Source organism: Typopeltis vanoorti, chromosome 1 (assembly GCF_054136105.1).
Source record: "Typopeltis vanoorti isolate ZY-2024b chromosome 1, IOZ_Tvanoo_1.0, whole genome shotgun sequence".
Taxonomy (NCBI): Eukaryota; Metazoa; Arthropoda; class Arachnida; order Uropygi; family Thelyphonidae; genus Typopeltis; species Typopeltis vanoorti.
The window spans coordinates 59,675,935-59,699,915 of record NC_143549.1 but is presented as its reverse complement, the minus strand read 5'-3'; the positions used below and the strand labels follow the sequence as shown (position 1 = coordinate 59,699,915).

At 35.3% G+C, this 23,981-nt stretch overlaps 1 protein-coding gene across 2 annotated transcripts in view; it reads right to left on the bottom strand.

Annotated features, from left to right (window-relative positions):
- gammaCOP (coat protein (coatomer) gamma) overlaps positions 1–23,981 on the bottom strand; it is a 406,638-nt gene that overhangs the window by 223,381 nt on the left and 159,276 nt on the right. For both annotated transcript variants that reach the window (XM_090390747.1, XM_090390756.1), the window contains exon 8: positions 21,308–21,394. In XM_090390747.1, coding sequence (XP_090246873.1) covers positions 21,308–21,394 — 87 coding nt within the window. The remainder of the gene's footprint in view (positions 1–21,307; positions 21,395–23,981) is intronic.

The window sequence follows — 23,981 nt, the reverse complement described above, 5'->3', positions numbered from 1 at the left end:
CCATAATTTCACAGCAATTTGTCTTAAAGTGAAAATCTGATCGTAATAACTTCTATTTGTTCCCTTCCAAGTTTCCTTTTCACAATTTTTTTAGCCTATTCTTGAGTATGCTAACATAAATTGTACTTGAAACACTCAGTAAGGAAATTCATCTGTAATTCTTACATTGCTTTATTTCACAATTTATAGTTGGGTGCCATGAGCAAATGTACTCCAATAACCTGGAATTCGACTTTCTGACCATAACTTCTGGATTATGCAGTGCAGGTCCTGTCAAACTCTTATATTTTATATTTGAGATGCTGGTTAATATCATCTACTCCAGCTGCCTTTTCAACATTATAGCATTTTCTGCCTCACATATTGATATGTACATTCGACTGTATTTTTTGAATACAGTCGAAATGAAACAAAAAGTAGCACTATTCTGCAACTTTTTGTTTCATTTAGCATCATTCTAAGTGCAGGCAGTTCTGGCTTTGCACAGTTCCAATATGCTCAAATTTCAGTTACGACAGTTTACTTAAATAAAACCACTTCCCTAACAACACGGTTCAAATTTCAAATTAAAGGAACTCTTGGAGATATTTCGAGACACTGAAAGCACAAAGGATGAAATGTCAGAAGTTGATTCAAACTTAAAAAGAGTGTGACAATTTGCCAAGGCATAGAAAAGATGCTTGCACTGTATGCTGTAACTTATACAATGAGAAGAAAGCAAGCACTGTTCAAACAACTGTTTTTTTTTTTTTTTAACAAAGAAATGAAATGCTATTTCCCTATACATTTATAATTGACAGTAGGAGTTTTTAATGCTTCAACAAAACTTTTTCAAGGTCATGGAACAATCGTAATTTTTTACTCTGATTATTAAGATTATTTTGCATGGTAATTTTTATGGTTCTGCACTATAATGAAAAGCAAGGACTGCCTATAATTATCCCATACACCTAGAATATCTTTATTCTAGATCTTTGGTTTATGTCACCTTTATCATCTGATTCCCTGAACAGTGTTTCATTTCCTGCATTTCTAAGCTTTCTGAAAGAAAGCTTCCAGAACATTTTGCCACCTTTGTGATAATCTTCTATACTCTTACGAAAATCTTCCTGTAGATTCTGTATAGCTTATTTCACACATAGCTTAACTCTTACATTTTCTCCATATTCTATCAGAGCACATACTGATTTGCTTATTTCTTTTTTTTTTCCATGACTCCCTCTAAGATTATGAGTCAAGAATGGAATACAAATTTTGCTATTCTTACTGAGAACAAAACCTCACCCCATGTTAGTCTTATTGAATCGATGTTTTCTTCAGTTCTATCAATGAGTCTTCATGTTTATTATAAGTTCTATCATTCTTTCTCTGTAAAGAGTCATATTTTTAAGTCTAAAATTCATCTCTGAAAACTGATAAACTTTTTAAAACTTTTTTTGGATATTTTTTCCTTTTTGGTATGAAATTATTATCATCATGCTTAAAGCTAAATGGTGATCACTTTCTATTTCAAATCTCCAGCAATCTTGTATCCTGAATCAGCATGAAAATATCACTATCAACAATAACATAACTGAGACTATTTCTTGCAACTTCTCTTCGTGTAAATTTGTGCACTTCTGTATGCTGGAACATAGTATTAGTAATGATTAGTGTATGTCTTGAACAGAAATACAGAAGCTACTTGCCATTATTATTATTACTCTTTTCTCCAAATTTTCCCAAAATATTTCTATGTCTGGTATTCATTTAGTAATCTGCTATTTACATCTCCAACAACGACTGACTTTTTTTTTCCCTCACCGGTACATTCTCTAATGACTCAAAAAAATCCCTCCAGTTCTTCTTCCTAAGAATCATCCATGGGACTATAAGTCTCCATGTCCAATTTCCCCATTTTGATAATGTATGACTACATCACTACTTGAGACTGCCTGCCATTCAAGAAGATTGGTCTTGTGTTTGCTGTTGAACACATAGCTAATCTTTCCTTTCTGTGATTATTACTGCCTGAATATAACATCCTGTATTTGTTATTTAGAAGTCTCTAATTTTGTCTTTTTTTTTTTTTCTTCCCCAGTAATGCCAATTATGAAAACCTGGTACTTCAATTCTTCTGTCACTTCCAGTTATTTTCTGTTGATGAATCTTATGATGATCTTGAATTCTGCTGATGGTGGAGTGTGTTCTGGTAGCTTCCTTTTCCCAATTTGCCCTGGTTCCTTGACAATAACAGCATTTTGGTCATTTTCATTATTGAATCCAGCAGTTTCTGATTCTGTTATTTAATCTGAGGCATACTGAAGATGCCCTTGATACTAGACTAGGACAAAAATTTTATGCTAATATTTGCATAAGTTAAATCCTTATGTTTTATTAAATATCATGTCTTATGTTCCAATTCATCAAGTTAACAAATGATATCAAGACTACATCATCTGCATAATCTAGATCTTTAACTGTGACATATGATTCCATTTAATCCCTCTTCTTAAATTTATATATAGCTTTTCTCATAACAAAATCAATGACCAGTTAAACAGTAAACCAGACATTGCACAACCTTGTGACACACCAATCCTTATCTCAAACCTTATCACAGACATTGTTTGCTATACTATAGTGCAACTTTTACTTCCTTTATGCATTCCTTAATTATTCTCACATATCTGTCAGAAATTCATAGCTTCTAATAATTAATTACAATGTTTCTCTATGAATACTGTCAAATTCTTTTTCAAAATCTAAGAAATTTAAATCTATGATATTCCTTAAAGTAAAAAATGTGACACAGTACTCCCACATGTTCTAAAACCAACTTGTTCATGTCTTAATATCTTCTCTACTTCATTTTAAAAGCTATTTATTAAAATTTTATAGAAAATTTTTACAGTTATTACTGACAGTAAACAGTTGACTATTGAGATCTTTCTTTGGTATAATAATTATTACTGCTTATTTCCACTGTTTAGGTATCTTTTCAGTCTTCCACACATTGTCAAAGGTAAGCAGCAGTTTCTTTAGTTGTCATAAACATTTCTATTGTTATATTATTGTCCCAAGCTGTTCCACCTTTTATTTTCTCCATTTCATTCATTCTATTCTTTATTGCTGTTTCATCAATTATAAACAGGCTTTCAATACAATAGATAGAAAATACATGATCAAATTCCTTGAAAAAACTAACATAGATCCCAATATTATTAATCTCATTAAGCAATATTATCAAGGCACAAAAGCAATGGTGAAATTTAATAAAATGGAAACAGAAGAAATACATATTGTAAAAGGAGTTATGCAAGGCTGTTCACTTTCACCATACTTATTTAACATATATATATATATATATATATATATATTAGTAATGTTGTCAGAGAAACTCTAGAAGAATGTACTGGCCTCTCAGTAAATGGAACCAACATCACCCATATCAAATATGTGAATGATATAGTCATTACTAACAGCGAAGAATATCTGAAATCCATGATCAGCAAAATAAACCAAATTAACAATAAATATAATATCAGTATAAATTTCAGTAAAACTTCATTTTAAAAGCTATTTATTAAAATGAACAATAGGGAAAGAAAAGAAAAGAAACTAGTTAACATTAATATTGATAATAAATACATAGAACAAGTAAGTTTAACTATTTGGGATCACTCATCAATGAAGATCTAAATTATATGAAAACAATAAATCATACATCCTGCAAGCAGGCAAACCAGCCCCCATGAACACACACGCATGGCTTATAGTCATGAAGACTACCCTTAGGGGGATGTAGCAAGGAGTGACGAACCAGCCGCATTAATTTTGTTGTGAACCCCTCATTAGGGGACTCTTGTCCTAAAGGGATGGATGAGATCAATGAAAAAAAATCATAGAATAGGTTTAGGTTGGTCTGTAATAGGAAAGCTAAATAAAATTTGGAATAATAATAAAATAAATAAACAGCTGAAACTAAAAATATGCAAAACAAAAGTATTGCTTATGGTCCTCTATGGATCTGAAAGTTGGATAACAAAGAAAATAGAAAATTACAAGCTTTTGAATCCAAATGCTTACGAAAAATAAACCAAACTAAATGGACTGAGAAAAAGATTAATTAAACAGTGAGGAATGAACTAACTAATATTAGATAAACTAAATTAAAAAGAGATTAAAAAATGATATGGGCATGTAAACAGAATGAATCAATAGAGATTACCTTACAATGCTCTACTGTAATAGAAAATCACCAAACAGACAAGATCTCGTTCATTCTGATATCTTCATTTTTTATATGGTCCAAGGGGCAGACCAAAGATAAGCTGGGTCACTAATATTAAGAAAGCTGCTAAGATCAACAGCCTTCAAGATCTTTCAAGAAAGACTTTATTAAGAGAAAAGTGGAGAAGATGGGCTCATGAAATACTCAACCAATCTTGACAGAAGAGAATCAATCATTACATTCATTAGATACTGGCTCTAATGTAATATTTAAATATAATATATATATATATATATAATACTAATAATATAATATATAAATAAATGCACATATAGAAAGTGAACAAGTGTCAAAGCTCAGAATGCCAATGTAAAGATGTGCACAAATTCAGCTGAACAGAAGATGCAAGAAAGGTGTCTCATTGACATGTGATTCTTAATAAATATATCTTCATGCTGATTTGGAGCACAGGAGTATACATATACAGAGGATTCAAAATAGGTAATGATCACCACTTAGCTCAGCAGGATAAATTTGAATATCATATTGAAACAAAAACAACATAAAGTTTTAAAACGAATAAAGTTTTGCAGCTATCAAAGGTAGACTCGATTGCACAATTATTTAGGAAAAAAATGAAAGGAATTGAAAACAAGAACAACCTCAGAGATTCAATGGCAGACCCTGGAGAAAAAGGGGAATGATTCAGAAAAGGTATGTGGTGAGGTTGTCTGCAAGGAGACAAAAATCAGAAATTCTTAGTGAATTAAGGAAGTTAAAAATGCAATGAAGGAAAACAAAATGTATCAAAAGTTCTAGATAAGTCAGCTTGTTCTCTGAGAGAATACAGAGAAACATATAAGAAAGTGAAGCACTGTATAAAATTAGCTAAATAGAACTCATAAAAAAACTAAGAAACACAAAATAAATATCAAGAAGGTAGAAAATATTCTAGAGGGTATTGAAAAGAAGTTCAGAAAATGAAAGAGAACAATAATAAGTGATGACGAAGTAACATGAAAACAGAAAAAAGATAATGTTAGCTATTCTAGATGTCAGTAGTAATTACCTTGTAAGACTGCTGAATAAAACAAGCAGTGACAGCACAGCGATAGAAAACATTCAGTAGAAATGCAATCAAGACTACAATCAATGAGAGAGAAAAAAGCCATTGAAAACTGAATTGTGATGCAGCTGGAGTAGATGATATTCGATCAGAAATATTCAAATATTATTATTTATAAGGGTACTCCAAGGAGTCAAATTTCTCATCACAGGAGACCCACACTATCCATTAACACAATACCTATCATACATCTCCTTAAAACTTATTCACTGGTGAGGCACTCGCAACCACCTCTGGCAATAAATTGCACTCATTCACCACTCTCCAAGTAAAGAAGCCTAGTCTGCACACCCTTACTAACCCTTTGTTTTCCTCCCTCCCCATGTATTGAAAACATTCTTTTGTATCAGTCTTATAGAACCTCCTTTAGTAATCTATAAATTTATATCATATCCCTTCCCCTCATTTCCGAATGACAGCTAAACTCTGCAATTTATACATTTTCAATCTATCCTCATAGGGAACATCCCACAGACCTGTCACCAGTTTGGTCACTCATGTTTAAATCCTTTCTTTCATGCTTTCACAGTGATCAGAATACATTTTAGAAAATTATGGAGACAACTACCATGTTGCAGTAAAACTTTAGTTTAATATAAATCAAAATACACACTCGACGTTTCGATCTTCATATCAAGGTCATCATCATCTGGAGCATATACAATATATATATACAGAGACAAGCTGCACTACAATCTACATGGTTTGCTAAAGTTAGTGACCAACCATTACAACAATTATTGGCCCCTTTTACATATGGGATGATTTTACTATTATCTATATTCTTTTTTGATGAAATTTTATGAAGAACTTCATTAACAGTATTTTTATTATAGCCATTATTTATAAACGTGTTGCTAATAATTTTTAATTCTTGTTTAAGAGCTTGCTGATTAGAGCATATTGTTAAGCTCTGTTTTTAAGAGTATTAATGACTCCAAATTTGTATAATTATATATTATACAAAATATATGTATATATTGTTGATATATATGTATATACACACACACACAGGGAGATTCAGAACTCTTGGGCCAAACTTTAAGAGGTGATAGAACACACCTAAACAAGCACTTTTCGTCATACAATGCATGGTCCAAACTCAAGTGGTGAAGCACTAGGGGGTCAGCAACTACTGTGTCAGGAAACACAAGAATAACAGAGGAGATTTGAAACAATTGCAGAAATTACAGAATATAAATTAAAAATTTTATTGAACAAATTACAGAAACTGCTCAAAAGAGCGACTGCCAACATTAATGCAGGCTTCACACCTTCGACATAGTAATTGGTGTACATTGATGAAAACACTAGGCATTTCTCGTACAGTGGCAATAGAAATCCTGGCAATAAGGTCCTCATTGGAATCGATGGGGCTATAGTAGATCAGGCTTTTCATATGGCCCCACAGGAAAAAGTCCAGACATGAGAGATCGGGCGATCGTGGCGGCCAAGTGATGGGACCACCCCGACCAATCCATCGTCCTGGAAATGTTGCATCCAAGGCGTTCCGTACATCCACGCTGAAATGGGGTGGCACTCCATCATGTTGGAACCATACACGCGTTTGAATGTTTGCTGGAACAGGGTTCAGTAGTTCTGGCAAGACCTCTTGTAAAAAACACAAGGTACGTTCCCCCATTCAGTCGTGCTGGCAGAAGGTATGTGCCAATCAAATGGTCATGGAGGATTCCAGCCCAAACAAATCAAAAAGGTAGAAAAATTAATGACTTTGCTGCTGCCGGGAACACAGTGATCATGGGACCTCCAGAAACCATGTACCACAATGTGGCAGGACCTCCTGATCTTCTTGACACAGTAATACTACAAAATATCATGCATCAATACCAAATAAGTGTGATGGATGGCCTCAGCTATGAGCACAACCTGGTTGTACTTCAAATGGGCTTACAGCATGAAAATATCCCAGATCGGATCTCAACTGTCAACTGGACAAAACTAATAATTGCTCTATACAAACCTATTGGCCCAGCTCCAGCCATTGACTCAAAGGACTTATTTTGAGCTTAAAAAAGCAGATAACAACTGCATGAACAGCTGCTATGCACAAACTCCAACCAACTTCTGGATGAGATTAAAAAAAAAAAAAACTGCTCTGTGAAAAGAACATAGCCAGGTGCCAATACCACAAAATGCTCAGTAGGGGTTACAAAACATGTTTGATATGTACTTAAAAACTGTCAAAATCAACAGTGAGAGACACTGTGGCCCCTAAGCAAAGAGGACCAGATGCTCTAGAAAATGACCAAAGCTCTATGCACAAACCATAAATCTCTCCCACCAATCCATAGTAACTGTGGTCTGGTTTACTGTGAGACAAAACAAAATGCAGTGTAGTCAAAGCTTTACTCATGCAGATCTAGACTTCATCAGTAAAGTACACACCTGGGTATGCTGAATGCTAAAACTCACAGAGTACATAAACCTCATCCAACTAACATCTTCTGCTGAAGTTCGTGAAATCATCACCAAACTTAAGAATAAGAAGGAACATGCCCAGATATGAATTCTAACAAAAATTATCAAATGCCTGCCACATAAAGCCATAATGCACACTGCTGCTATTATTAATGTAATATTAAGATTTTACTACTTTCCTGCACAATGAAAAGTAGCAGATGTAATCTTAATCCCAAAACCAGGAAAAACAATTAGCCTGCTTTCCTGCCTAGGAAAAATAGCTGAGAAGGTAATACTAATAAGTCACTAAAGAAATAAATCTCATCTCAGATGAGCAATTTAGATTCTTGGAGAACCACTCCACAGAACAAGTTCCCAGTGTCATGGAAAACATCAGTGTAGGGTTCAACTAGCAGCACACACAGGGCAATATTCCTTGACATTAACAAACTATTCAACAAAATATGGCACAATGGGCTTCCTTTCGAACTTCTGCAGGCCAAATTTCTACTAGGACTGACTGGTCAAACTCACCAAATCATACTTCAGCGATCGCAAACTCCAAGTGAAGCTGAAGGTAATTAGATCATGTGAACACATCACTGCAGGTACCCCCCCCCCCTCATCTCTGCTGTTTACTATCTACATGTATGTGGCTAACATCCTAAGCACAGTTACCACCACAATGGCCCTATATGCAGATGATACTGCAATAATGGTCTGCTACTAGCAACCTATAATAAAAAAAAAAAACTATTCACAAAACTATTCACAAGAAGACGGGTGTGCCCAAAGAGCAAAGTTGTCATGTTTGGCATCTCCATTCCATGGCAACCAGTAGCCAAATACTTAGGGTACAAAAGGGCTTTGCTTAAACATATCGATCATGTTTGCTTAAAAGCAAATAAGGCAGATAACACTATTACTGAATTGCTGTATCCGGCTAAGCACCAGAACTCAAACTGCTGGTATACAAGATGCTGATCAGTACAGTGGTGACTTGTCCATAAGGGCTGCAGCCCTTATTTAACAATATTTAACAGCATTCTCTCTTTGTTCATTTCTACAAAGATATAAATTAAATACCAGAATCAATGGCAGCTCTTCCATAAGGGATGCAGAACTGCAGTTCCTCCAGTATAAAATGAAAGTTCCTGTTTTATTGTCGCCATTCTTACATTTTTATATATTTATCTAAAATTCATTATTTTCTTGTTCGTAATACAATGACCATAAGGGCTGCATTCAATGCAGCCCTTATGTGATTTGCATGCAGCATTGCAACCCAAGATACGTTGCTACTACACAAGCACAAACAATGCAAATTAACGTCATTGTCGTTATCGTAGGTAAATATTGTGCGGTTTCTATTTAATTCTATCATTTAATTTATATCTTTGTAGAAATGAACAAAGAGAAGAATTCTGTTAAATAAAGACTGCAGCCCTGCAGCGCTTATGGACAAGCTGCCACTCAGCCAGTATGATGTATGGCTCACCTGCATGGAGTCACACAGCAGATTCAAGAGTAAGCAAACTAGAGACAATCCAAAACAAATGTTTACGAATAGCGTTTAACACCACATGGTTCATAAAAAACATACAGCTTCACCAAGAAGCCAATATTGCAGAGATCAAAACTCTCCTACGCGAAAAGGCCACAAAATTCTTTGTAAATGCTGCTATCCACCCTAACTCACTAATCTGCAAAGCAGTAGACTACAGTGAATATGATACTGCAAAACACAAACGTCCCAAAATCATATTGAACAGGCAAGTTTTATAAAACCACTGCTAGAAGTCCAAATTGGGTGAGTCAAAGGCTAGATAATACTCTTAGCCATTATGGTCTACCACCTAGCTATAGACTAAAACAAATATTTTAGGACAAACATTCAAAAAACCATACCAAACAAGTATTGTTTTTTAAGAGAGGGGGAAAAAAAAAAAAAAAACTCACTGGTAGTCAATAGCCTATAATGGGCAAGCCAAGTGCACAATAATATTATTCTTAATCCAAAGATTTTGTTACAAATCCGAAAAAGGGATAAAGGACTACAGTTCCAATCAATCCCTCTTGCCAGATCAGATAACTTTGATATCCCTTCTGGGTCTGGCTACCACTGACAAGGCCTTCAATAAAGGTTGAAGCCGGTCTTAGTAGCGGCTCTTCCCATAATGCATAGCATTATACACACGCACGCACGCTAAATAATATGTGCTTTGTATTATGGGATGCTAAAGTAATCAATATGAAGTCATTAGCCTCTATATACAAGTAGCCCTGTTGTGAATATATTTCACATGCAAACTTTGTTTGCTTACAGTTGAATAACAGATTAAACCAAGAATATAATTTCTTGGCATCTTTCATTTATAATCAAGGCAATGTGGAGAGCTGCAGAGTGATTTAAATTGGCTGATAGTAGGAGCAAAAGATAATGGATGTTTACATTGAAAAGTAAAAGTATAAAATTATGTGTCAAAGCTTACAGGTTGTGTATCATGTTGATGGGGCTGTACGTCAGTAAATTGACTTATAGATTTGGGAGAACTGAAAAACATTGAGTTAAATATTAGAGGGCATGCTGCTAAGGTAGCCACATCTAAATTACTGTGTTCAGGTCTGGTCACCTGGGTTTCTTGCGATGTGTAATTGGTGCAGAACACCCAGAGGTGAGTGACCAACATGGCATAGTCTCTGGAATACCCTATGACCAGAACCACCTCAAGCAAGTGTGCAAGTTGTGCACTATGCAAAGGGGGCCATAAAAGGGGACGCAAAATGAAGTTTTAAAAATCTACGTGTTTGTTTATGTCAGATTTCGCTTCTTTCAAAACAAATGCTGTATATCAATTCAGAGAAACTGTATGTATCGCACAATCTAAAACTATCAGTGCCCTGCTGACATCTTCCAATGAGCATATTGTTGCAGTTCTGGGGAGCTCAGTCTAACAAGTACCAGCTGAGCTGAGTCTTCTTCTATGCAGATACAAATCATGACCTTTAGCTGTCTAGTGGTTTTCTAAGTTAAAGTTTTGTAATAATCTAAACATGATACTTGATTATTGAAATACTGGAATGTTTGCGATTATGTCTGCAACGGATCTGCAACGTGTCAAGGATTTCATTACTGTACATGTGTTCATCATGTTCAGAACTCTCTGACATTGCAGTATTTGTAAAAGTATTGTCCGATTTTCAAGAATAGTAAGTAAAAAATATATATAAGATTTTTTCATTTTGATAAATCTATTTTAACATTTACATTTGTGTAAAAACTTTTTGTACATTTTTTGCACAAAGGCACTTACTTGTCAATGGTGAATACTTATAACAATATATTGATGGTTTGTGAATTAAATCTGGCAAGTGTTACATCGTTGTTTCTCTCTAATTTCCTTAACTTATATACTTCTTTAACCTCTATTATCTTTTCTTGTGTGTAGCCTAACTAGATTCCACCTAGAGATATTTCCTTTTCAAATACTGGCAAATTTGTATTTATACTTGCCAGCCAGTATCCTACAACAGGAATTTATTCAAGTTCAGGGAAATATTCCTAGATCCATTGGCATACACTATAACACACACTTAAATAGATATCGGTACTATTGCAGTCGTGACCAATGATCTATTACTTAAACATATATATCTAAAATTTCTCCTGCTGTGGTTCTAATTTCATAAATGATAATTTGATATCTTTAATTCGAGACTGAGGCATATGCAATAAAACATGTTTATTGGAACTAAATGACAATTACAACTAAACTGAATCAAAATACTAAAACTTCTAAATCTCTTGCTAAGTTAAATCTCATGCCAAGATAATTAAACAATTCTAAATTAATCAATAACTGGTAATTAGTTTACGGAATTAACAACGCATATAAAGTATATTAATTAAAGGAAACTTTAATAAGTAACTTCTATATTTCGCCATCTTCAGGAACATAAAGAGATGGTATGTGCACGCAGGCACTAACAAAAGCAAATGAGGAAGAAAGCAAGAAACTAATATTGTTCCTACAGTCCTAATGGTGCCCTCTGGTGGGCTAATTTGGTTGACTTGGCAGTTGGGCTGAAGTTCTCAAAATGTAAGTCTCCCAAATTTGGGGTAGTTTCATGCACCCAAATTTGTTGAGGTTAGGAATGTTTTTTAGAGCTGCTGAAGATTCCTTGAATAATCTTTCATATTTTAACTTGCTGTGGTGTATTATTTTTGTTTTCTTCCAACGAATCCTATGGTAGGTATCTAAGGCATGGTCTGCCAGCCCAGAGCGGCTGTACTGGTGAAACCGGATGTAGTCTTTGTGTTCTGAAATCCTGATTTCAGAACACAAAGACTACATCCAAATTAGTCCACCAGAGGGCACCATTAGGACTGTAGGAACAATATTAGTTTCTTGCTTTCTTCCTCATTTGCTTTTGTTAGTGCCTGCGTGCACATACCATATCTTTATGTTCTTGAAGATGGAAACGTGACGTTGCCGAAATATAGAAGCTATTTATTAAAGTTTCCTTTAATTAATATATTTTATATGCGTTGTTAATTCCGTAAACTAATTACCAGTTATGTATGACCAACATATAAGCCTTGCTACTAGAAAGTAAATTAATTAAGTTCACCTAGACAGATCAAACTGTTAATCACACAGAACAATAGAAAGCAATGACAATATTACACTAAATTAAGATTCTCTCATGCATGCTATTCATAGAATACATACTATACAACTTGTTGTTTTCTCAGTTAAGGTTATCTACTAAACAAAATACACTTATTACTTCAGTCACATACAATTAGATTCATTCCTGACAATTCCTTGTCTAACAGAATTTGCTGTCCAAAATACAAAATCTTATCAAAGTTCTCTAAAGGATTGTCCACATTACCTAATCAAACACAAATTTCAATCTTCTATCACTTCCGTAACATATAACAAAGATCTCTACATTACCCAGTTCTTTCCGAAGGTCTATTAACTACCACGTGTTGTTCTGATCATTCCTTCGATCGGCTATCTCAGTGCTTGGCTTTTGGCTATGTCGTCCTTTCTACTGCTTCCAGACTCTAACTAGTTTCTGCCGCTATCTCCACTCCTTTCCGATGGGACATCCAGGGAGTGGCACGATTCTTCATAGGCTGATGATTCGGTACGGCTCCATGTGGAATCTTGTTCAGCATAATCAGGAAAACGGCCACTGTCTGACATCATAGAACCCTGGCTCGTCCTTTCTCCAACCACCGGTCAAGAATCCTCGAGATGAAATCCGGAACAAAAAGCCTTGCAATATGGCATGCATTGTCTTATATTCTGTGTTCTAGCGCCCTCTTTTTGCTGTATCCTTTTTTTCTGCACACGACCCTTAGTTTTAATGCCCTTAAGATGATCCTTAATCTCCCTATTGCTGTTAGGTGCTGTCTTCGAGGAAAGCATGCTTACGTTATTTTCCGCATCTGCTGTAGCCTCCGGCGTCACGACCAATACGTGCGTTTCAGACGCGACCTTTGCGCTGTTACTCATTACTGTTTGGCGATTTATGTTATTTTAGATAGCTTAATAGGACACAAATTTAAGTCAATATTTCCTTTATATATAATCACTAATTTGACATAATTTTCTAGTTTAGTTTTCCATTTTGACTACAAATATTTCTAATACATTACACATATTAATGCACATTCTCATATACAACAAACAAGGTCTTATTACTTTCTGCTGGTGTGCAGGTATTATCTTAAATTAGTTAAAATTTTCATATTAGATTCTGAATGAACAACTTAGAAAATTCTCCATTCAGGATCTAACACAAGTAAGGAGAATGTGGGACAACTGTCAAAAATTCTTGCGTTTTTAAGAAGCTGTGGGAGAAAACATTATCATGGTGGAGGTGCCAGTTGTGGCTTTGCCATAGTTCAGGTCTTTTGCAATGAACGTCTATATCTCTCAATTGCCTTAAAACATTGCAATAGAATTCTGCATTGCCCACCTGACTGGTTGGGACAAATTATCAGTGCATAATCCCCTTAATGTCGAAAAAGATGATCACCACCCTCTTTGTTGCACTCCTGACTTGCCCTGCCTTCTTCGCTCTTGGGGAATATGGACTCTTCCGCTGTGAAAATTGCTGTTTTGTCTCTGGGCTGCAGTTGTAAACCCAAATCTCATCCCTGTGATAACCCTTGAGATGAAGATCGGATCATCAATGGCCTTTTGACAAAGATCTTGACAGACATTCACATGGTGCTCCTTCTGGTCAGAAGTTAAGAGATGGGGAATGAACCTGGCAGTGATGCAATGCATGTTCAAATCTCTTGTAATGATCGTGTGAACATGCATTGCATCTGTGGCAGATTCTTTCCCTATCTCTTGACTTCTACAACTTTCTGGATGGTAATGTTCGACCAATTATCTGCACTGATAATTGGTTGAATTTTTTCGTCTTTTTCATGAGCTGTATTGATGGACGGTCATCCAGGCTTCTAGTTGTCATCAAGGTGGTTATGCCCTTCTAAAAATTTGAGTACTACGTGAAACACAGAGTTTGGCTCATGGCTTCATATGGCTTATGAATTAATTCAAGGGTCTCTGTGGCAGATTTCCATAGTATTATGCTAAATTTTACGTTTGTCCTTTGTTCTAATTTTGCATTCATGACAAAATCTCAAAATAGCAAAAACATGTGATAAGAATTATGTGTGTTACATGAGTTCTGATGCACACAGCCCAACGCCACATGGCAGGCTTGATTAACAATGTCTACGCCACTGACATCTGGCAGCATGAGACCGTAACTTGATCTGGTCACTGAGAATACAGCACAGTCCGGTTTGTTTTGATAGTTTCATACATGGATCATATTATGGAGAATAGCAAGCACCCTTGTCTTAATGTGATCATATGAAACTATCATCCTGTACCTTCTTCAATTCTAACTTTTGACATACAACTCATATACAGAGTAGGCATTTCTTGATATATGTAAGGTTTCCTAACACAACAGGCATTATTTTCAGCCTGTTCTTGTGTTTATTCGTATACATCAGTAAGAACGTATTGTTAGCACGCACACCTCTGTCTTGTGGGATGTTAATATACCCTTCTTTTCATAATTTTAATATCAACAGGAATTTTATTTTATTTTTGTTTTATATATTTAGGCATAAGATTAGTGCATTATGGCAACGAAGACAAGACTTACTTGGTCAATGAAATCACAGGAACTAAATTGTAAAAGAATATTAATAATTCACAGCAGTAGCTAAATTTTTATAAAACAGTGTTTGACATGGTGTAATCAAAATGACTGATCATGATTAGAGGGCATGCAATGGTATGTTGCACATCTTCCCTTTGCCAAAATACACACACACTTACTTAAATAAAAGAGCCAATAGGCTTCACTTCGGTGATGTAACATTATTTAAATGAAGGTGAAGGGGATATTAAATCCCACATTATTTCAAAGCCGAATAAGAAACTCAAAGATCGGAATCAAAGCGTTTCATGCCGAATACGGTAAACTATAAAAGAATCGGCAGATACTAGTGTAAGCTAAAGCACGTAGTACAAACTAGGGCAACTCGTGGCAAAGGCGGATAAAGCTCTGATCGCTATTCTTAGTATTTCCCATAATATAAAACACATCTCCTAGGAGATGTATAATGTTATACATTATGGTGGAAGGTCACTACCCAAAGTGTTTCAACCCTTTGGGTAGTGACCTATTTGAATGTAAACAAACCAAGACAGAATGCTCTGCCAAGTACTGCATAATGAAATTTTCATTGAAAATGACATAGCAGCATCCATGATGGAATTATTGCAATCTGAGTATACAGCAACCCCTCGGTTAATGTGCCTAATGCGTTCTTTAAAACAGGCACATTAATCGAAAATGCGCTAATCGAATATAATAACCTATGGGAAAATGTATAATTCGTTCCACAAATTTCTTCTTTGATCCTTAATTTTTTTTTTTTTTTTAATGAAAGAATTAGGGTATGTTTCAGGGCCTAGTTAAAGGAAAACCATGAAGCTGAAAGACAATAAAGCATATTCAGAATATAAATTTATTATTCTGCTTCTTAACAAAGAAATGAGCTAATGTAGTTTGGCGGGCATTGTTTCTTTTTTTCATACAACTAATGGTATGGCCCTATTATTGCCTCTTATGCAAATTTTACTGGTTCTCTCTTCACCAGGGTCAGTCTCTAAGCATTGCTGCTTAAAAACTTCAATTGTGCGAAAACTATTTTCAAATTGCTTCTGTGAAGCCTCTGGCTAGTCAGATTAAATTTTCTTCATATTCTTCAGGATCTTCCCACCGTACATCTAAATTTAGCAGATCAGAATCACTCAACTTCTCAGAATGAGATTTAATTAACGTAGATTCATTTGAAAAGCCTCTAAAATCATTTGCACAATGTGGAAGAATGTGCTTCCAAACGGCTTGCATATTGCTAGCAGTAATTTCATTTGACTTTGTAACTTTATTACCAGGCTGAGATTTCTCTGATTTGGCTAGAAAAGTCTTGGAAGGCATTCGCTTAAAAAAAAAAAAAAGGCCAGTTTCATCAACATTAAATATTTGTTGATCACAATAGTTCCCTTCTTACACAATTTTCTTCAAAATCTCAGGATATCTCCTTATCTGCACTTGCAGCTTCACCTGTGATTAGAATATCATGTAGGCTATTTCTCTTTTCGAAACGCTCAAATCACCCAGCGCTAACATGGAATTCTTCTTTTCCATCATTGATAGCCCTTTCTTTCCAGATTACAAAGAGACAATGCTTGATTTAATAAGGCCAGTGTTTAGCGGGATCCGTTTTTGGTTACAATCTTTGATCCATGTAAACAGCAGTCTCTCTAATTCAATCATTATAATACTTTGATTTTCAGCGCATGCATGATGAACTTGAAGCAGCCTTACCTTTCTCTTTATATTCAGCAGTTGATTCACCAAATTTTGTGTTCTTGTCCTATCTTTGCTCTGGACTCGCCTTGTTCATTTTTCTTTATTATTTCAAGTTTTTCTTCCAATCAGATTACTTTTTGAATCATTTTGACATTTCTATTTTTTGCACACCATTCCTTTTACTCATGATTAAGGGTTCTTCTTCTTTAAGTGCCAACTCCTATCAGAGGTCGGCGACCACCTTGGCAAATTTTGAGCGATCCTCAGCCACTCTAAACAGTCCCTCAGCTCAGAGCTCATACCAGTCCACTGTCTGATGTCTGCCAGCCAAGATTTTCATCATCTTTCTTGTCCTCTTCTTCCATTTATCTTCCCCTTTATAAGCAATTGAAGTATTTTATATTTTTCATTACAAAGAAGGTGACCAAGATATGCAGTTTTCCTTCTTTTTATGGTATTTAAAAGTTCATGTGATTTCCCCATTTGTTCCAGTACTTCCTGATTGGACGTTTTTGCTGTCCATGGGATTTTTAACATTCGTCTATATAATCAAATCTCAAAGTCTCCAAGTTTTTTTTATTGATGTTGTCTTCAAGGTCCAAGTTTCTGCACCATACAGCAGTATAGACCATACATAGCATTTAATCATGTGTGCTCTAAGTTTCAGTTGCTGTTACACAGTGTTGATTTCATCAGGAGGAAATTTTTTCTTGTCATTTCAATTCTAACTTTTATTTCCATTTCTGGATTGCATTCTTCATTTAACCAGCATCTGAGATATCTAAACTTTTTCACTCTTTCTATTCGTTTCCCATTTCAAGAAAGTGATGAATGAAGAATTGGTTTCTTGCTTATGCCCATGAATTTAGTTTTGGTGATATTTATTTTTAATCCCATTTTTTCACTCTCTTCATTCACTAGTTACAGAAGATTTTGAAGATCCTGAATATTGTTAGCCAGGAGAGCTGTGTCATCAGCATATTGGATGTTACTAATGATTTCACCATTTACATTAATTCCTTCCTCTCTTCCTTTTAAGATTTTTTGAAATATGGATCAGCAGTGCTGACTGATCGATGCCGCCGGACGGCAATCTCCTTCCTGGTTGCTAACTGAAGGAGTTGGGCATGCTATAAGCGAGATGACGGCAGTTCTCCAAATTGGGCCATCAGTAAAGCTTTTGGCGATGTTGAGATAGTAAAGGATTCCTTTTGATGGAGGTCCAGCTAACGACAGCAATCTATGGGATTAGCGAGTGTCCAGCAAAGAAAAGTGGCCATTTCGTAACGAACACGTGACTTCCACGTGGTGGCAATCTACCGTAACAGAAAGATATCCCCCCTTACGGACAGACGAAAGAACCACGACATCTTCACGTCAAGGTGGTAAAGTACTGAAACTTCAAAATGTGATCCATATAGATAATGAATAAGAGAGGGGGGGGGGGATAATATACATCCTTGTCTGACACCAGATTTAACATTAAACCATTTCCTGTACTTCCTTCAATTCTAACTGCTGACTTACAACTCAAATAAAGACTAAGTATTACTTGATATAATGCCCCATTAACACCACAGAACTGTAGCATGTGGAATAGCTTCTCTCTTGGCACCTTGTCATATGCCTTTTACAGATCTACAAAACTTAAATACAGATCTCTGTTATATTCCAATGATTTCTCAACTATCTGTGGTAAAGTGAAAATCTGATCCTGATAGTCTCTATTTGGTCTGAATCCAGTTTGTTCTTCACCAAGCTTCTCTTCCACAATCCTTCTCAACCATTTCTCAAGTATAATTGCGTATATCTTACCAGAAACACTCAGTAATGAAATGCCCCTGTAATTCTCACATTCAGTTTTATTTCCCTTTTTATATATGGGTACTATGAGAGAGCTATACTCCAATCATCTGGAATTTGTCCCTCTGTCCAGGCCTTCTGAACTATGCAGTGCAGCCACTGTACGACTTTTATACCTCCATGCTTGAACATTTCTGGTCAAATATCATCTACACCTGCTGCGTTTCCACATTTCAGGATTTTGCTGGGTTTTTCTACTTCAAGTATGGATATGTATTCCTGACTGCATGTTGGGCAGCATTTTTTACCACATGAGAACAGGAGAAAAAGCATTTTTTCTCCTGTTTTCATGTCACCTTTATCATGTCTAATTTCTTTACAGCACTCTTTCCTAAATTTCTGAGCTTCTTCAACAACCTCCAGAATATTTTACCACCTTCTTGACATTTATTTTCTATGTTCTTGCCAAAGTCCTCCATGACTTTTGTTTAGCCAGTTTTACACAGTGTTTAGCTTTCTTACATTTGTCTGTATTTTCTAAGAGCACAAGCTGACATTTGCCAGGAACTTTTGATATGCTTTCTTCTTTTCCTTCACTGCCTCTTTAACTTCCTGTGTCCACCATGGAGTTCTGATTTTTCTATCCTTGCACACAACCTCACCACATGCCTCTCTGGCTGAATCAATCAGTGTTTTCTTCAGGACTTGCCACTGAATCTCCAAGTTCTTGCTCCCAACCGCTTTCATTTTTTCTTCAAAAATGTTTGTGTATTTTAGTCTACAGTTCACATCTGAGAGCTGCTCAACTTTTATTCTCTTTAAAACTATCTTACATGTTCTTCTTTTCAATATGAAATTCAATTTTATCCTGCTCAAGACTAAATGGTGATCACTTCCAATTTCAAATCCTCTGTACACTCTGGTGTCCTGCACCAGGGGGAAAACATAGCTATCAACAAAAACACAATCAATGAGATCAAGAAATAATTCTCTATACAGATGGATGAATCAACTGTAAGAGACAGCGAGGCTGTATTGATAGTATACGTAAGATATTGACAATAGTGAATTTACTGAAGAAATGTACTGTGAAGCATTGAAAATCACCTCTACTGTCATTGATATATACAATAAACTCAAAAATTATTTAGACAAAGCTCAAATATCAATGAAAAATATTACATCTTGTGCTACAGATGGTGCTCCCATTATGACAGGCAAGAATAATGGCCGTTTAAAATTAATGAAGGATGACAATCCTGAAATGTTGCTTTTGCATTGTGTTATTCACAGAGAAAATTTAGTTTCCAAAAAACTTTCACCTGTTCTAAATAAGATATTGAATTCAGTTATAAAATGGATCAACATTATCAAAAGCTAAGGCCAAATGTGAGCATCTCTTCAAACAATTTTGTGAGGATAAAACTGCTGACCATGTAAGATTATTGCTTCACATCGAGGTGAGATGGTTGTCACAGGGGAATTGACTGAGAAGATTCATGGAACTATTTGATATTCTTAGTGAGTTTTTGAATAACAAACCTGAAATGAAACTCCTACAAACAGTTGGTGGTCAAGCATTTGTGAGTTATTTGACAGATATCTTTGAAAAGCTGAATATGTTAAATAAGCAACTGCAAGGACCAAATAAGATCCCTTATTGATGCAAAGGCTAAGATATTTGGCTTCATTGAATTTCTGCCATTATGTCAAAAGAATGTTTCAGCCAAAAAATTTGACCAATTTTATTGGCTAAATAAGTGTGAGGTAACTGATGCTGCTGTACTTGTTATTGCAGATTGCCTGAGTAAAAGGATTTGTGATTTAAATGATAGATCTGATTTAAAAGAAATTGATTTTCCATTCATTGTTTGATAACTAAGTCAATGCTAGTGGACTTAAGAAGAACTCTCAGAAATGCAGAATGATGAGTCTGTGTCTGTTAGAATTTTATTCAACATGAAAGGAACAATGGATGGCTTTGTGACAAGACAGAAATAAAATACCCAAATTCAACTAATTTTGCAAGAAAATTACTGTTGTCCTTCCCATCATCATATTTAGTTGAATGTGGTTTTAGTAAATGACTTATTACTGAAAAAAAAAAAAAAAATCGTCTGGATATCACAAACTGTGGGGATTTGAGATTAAAACTGACTAAATTAGTACCTCAAATAAAAACTCTCTACAGCAGACATCATGCTCAAGGATCATATTAACTTGGATTTTATTTTTTAAAGTTGAGTTCGATTTATGTTTTATAATATACAAAGTAATATAAAATTTATATTCATTGAAGAAAGTCAAATTAAAAACAGTTTTACCTAAGTTCCTTTTTTATTTGAAGTACCTATTTATATTATACTTTTTCAGAACTTGGCTGACTATTATGCAAGAGGGGAACATCAGAATCTTTGAGGCACTGAAGTGGGGCACAATCCAAAAAAGGTTGGGAACTAATGCTATAATGAAATGTAAAGTTTCTTTTTGGAAAGATGGAGAAGGAAATTTAGAAAAACTTTTGAGATGTTGCTTATGTCATATGTAGCTTAAGAATCACCTCTCTTTATAAACAGCTAGGCGTTAAACTGCGAGGCACACATCTGTGTATCCAGTAACCTGACTCTTCAGGACAAACAATACGAACAAAAATTAAATTTTGTTTTACCTAAAAAAGGAAATATTGTTCCTAATGTGTGGTATAAAAACATGCTATTTTATGGTTCTTGAATAATATGGACTGTGTAGTAACATGTTAGCTATATAATTTTTGTTAGAGATCAGAACTAGTTTTTCAAGGAACACAAATAGCTTACCTGTACCATGACATTGTCAGAGTTTACTGCTTCTTGAGCTTCATTTACCCATCGCTTCACTACTTCTGGACTGACTTTCATCAGATGCTAAGAGTAGCATTGAAAATAAGTCACAATATTCGTACTGCACACTTTTTTTTTTTAAATCTTAATTAGGAAATTGAATTATCAAGATTTTCACAATTCATTAACCATCTCAAAAACTAGAATCTCAGTCAAATATATATACAAAATTATTCATCAAAATAAGTTTGATCTGAACAATATCTTTAAATGTTGATTATGTGTTAATTCTGAAGTTGATGATTACATAAGAACCAAGAACTTTTTCTAAATGAATTTAAAAAACCACATTAAAAAAAAAAAAAAAACTAATTAATATACATCTTTTGTTAAATAAATTAATTTAAAAGCATATATTTATTACTATATAATATATATTATATATCTTACATGTTAAATAACTTAAACACACACATTTATATATATAGTATTTGAAGGAGTTGTTGGACAAAGTAAAAAAATGATGAGTCAGAAGATGAAGATTGCAATTCTCTATAATAGAGGCAAACTGTTATTGCAAGAGGGGGGGGGGGAGCAAGAATGACTGATAAGAGCACTGACAGAAAACCAAACGAATCGATATATACAAGGTTGAGAAGAAGGAATGATGTAGGATTTGTAGACCTATGGTCTGAGTTTGAGATAAAGAAGGATTTGTATAATGCTGGTCATCTGCACTTAAATGGTTTTGGTATTTACTCTCTAACATGAGGAAGTGCAAATTCAGGAATATTTAAGCAATTAGGGTGGAGTCAGGTGTGTGTGTGTGTAAAAACATTCATGAGGTGAGTATGAGAATGACCAAATGCAGAATCCCGTCTCTCAAGTAACAACATCAAATAAGTAGTCAATTCAGGAAGTAACGGTAGATTTTTTTTATGTATTATTTCTGAGAAAACTCCCAAGTTACTCCTCTTAAAAATTATATTCTTTACGGCAAAATAGCCATAAAAATAGCAGATTTAATTATTATTACGTGGCACTTCCAAGGAGTCCAAAGATTCATCGCGGGAGGGCACCAACTGCACAATTCTGTCTCCACCACCCAAACCCACTAACTACAACGAACCGCAACTACACCAACGCCATCTACCACCTACCACTAGTATTTTCACAGACAATCACAAACATCCATGCCCACGGTGGGATTCAAACCTGCAGGCTGGAGCACAGATATGCTAACCACTCGGCCAACCAGGCCAGATGAACACTAAAGTTTCTATATACTAATACCAGAAGTATCAGGAACAAGGGGGGGGGGGAGTATTTGGCATTGGTTAGAGAAACCTTGCCAAAAGTTATAGGCATTACTGAGACTCGACTAAAAGCAGATGATATAATTACATGGAAAGAATGCAAAAGATTCAGTATTTTCAGGAAGGATAGAGAAGATAGGATGGGTGAGAGGTACTGATGACAGATATATTGCAGCCAAAAGGAACATGAGATGAAAAGTGGGAGGGTGGGGGTGGTTGTTCATTTGAAGCAGTCTGGTGTGAGATCAAGGACAATGAGATAAGATATATGGTTCCTGTTATAGGCAAGGGGTTTTCCAAGGATGATCTGGAAGACATGCATCAACAAATTAGTAAGAGTGCAGGTTGAGTGATTTTTATGGGAGACTTCAATTATGGAGATACAGATTGGAACGAAAAAATATTAACACGGTAGGAAGGAAATGGAATTTATATCGCTACTTAGAAATAATTACTTGAGGCAGCATGCGATGGAAAGGGACTCAGAGTGCAAGAGAAATGGACCTAATCATAGGATCAAAATAGCTAGCCATAACCGAGGTGGCCACATTGCCTCTGATTGGAGAAAGTGACTATATAGTCTTGACTAGGGAGATTGTTAAAAATAAGGAATAATCTGCAAAGAAGGATTATATGTGGAACTAAAAGGTCCTAATTATGACAAGCTTAAAGCTGTGCCATGGCGTAAAACCCTTCAAGGGAAGGATGTTAGTAATGATGGCAGATAGTTAAGGGACAGCTAAAGGAACCAATTTAAATTGTATACCTATGGTAAGAGGGTTAATCAGGTAGGAGTCAGATGGATGAGTAATGTCATAAGCATAAACTACAGAAAAAAAAATGTTGTGGAGAGAACATAGGGCATATGTGAAAGGAAGGTGACTAGCAAGCTCATGAACAGCACAAGGGTGGTCAAAGCAAGAACGGTGACCAGCATGGTAAGAATGGTTAATCAGATCATGAGAAGAAACTAGTTGAACAGGCCAAAGAAAATCCCAAAAAATTCTTTTGTAATGTGGCAATGTAAGAGGAAGAATGACTATGGAAGAATAACCTTAATGACTGTTGATTGTGATGAGGTGAAAGAAACAGATAAAGTAGTTGAGTTACACAGTAACCACTCTGCAAGATCATCCAAGTGAATTTACTGCTGTTACATACATTACAGATATATGTGGGAATAGAGATGGATGTACTGGAGGTTCTCAGGATACTCCAGAATCAAAATATAGCTGCGGAACTAGGATGGGGGGGGGGGGGTATTAGTTCACATTTTATGAGAATGTGCAAGGGACTCTGACTGGGATGTTTAAGTCTCAGCACTAGCAAAGTCCCAGGGAGTGGAAGGAGGATAA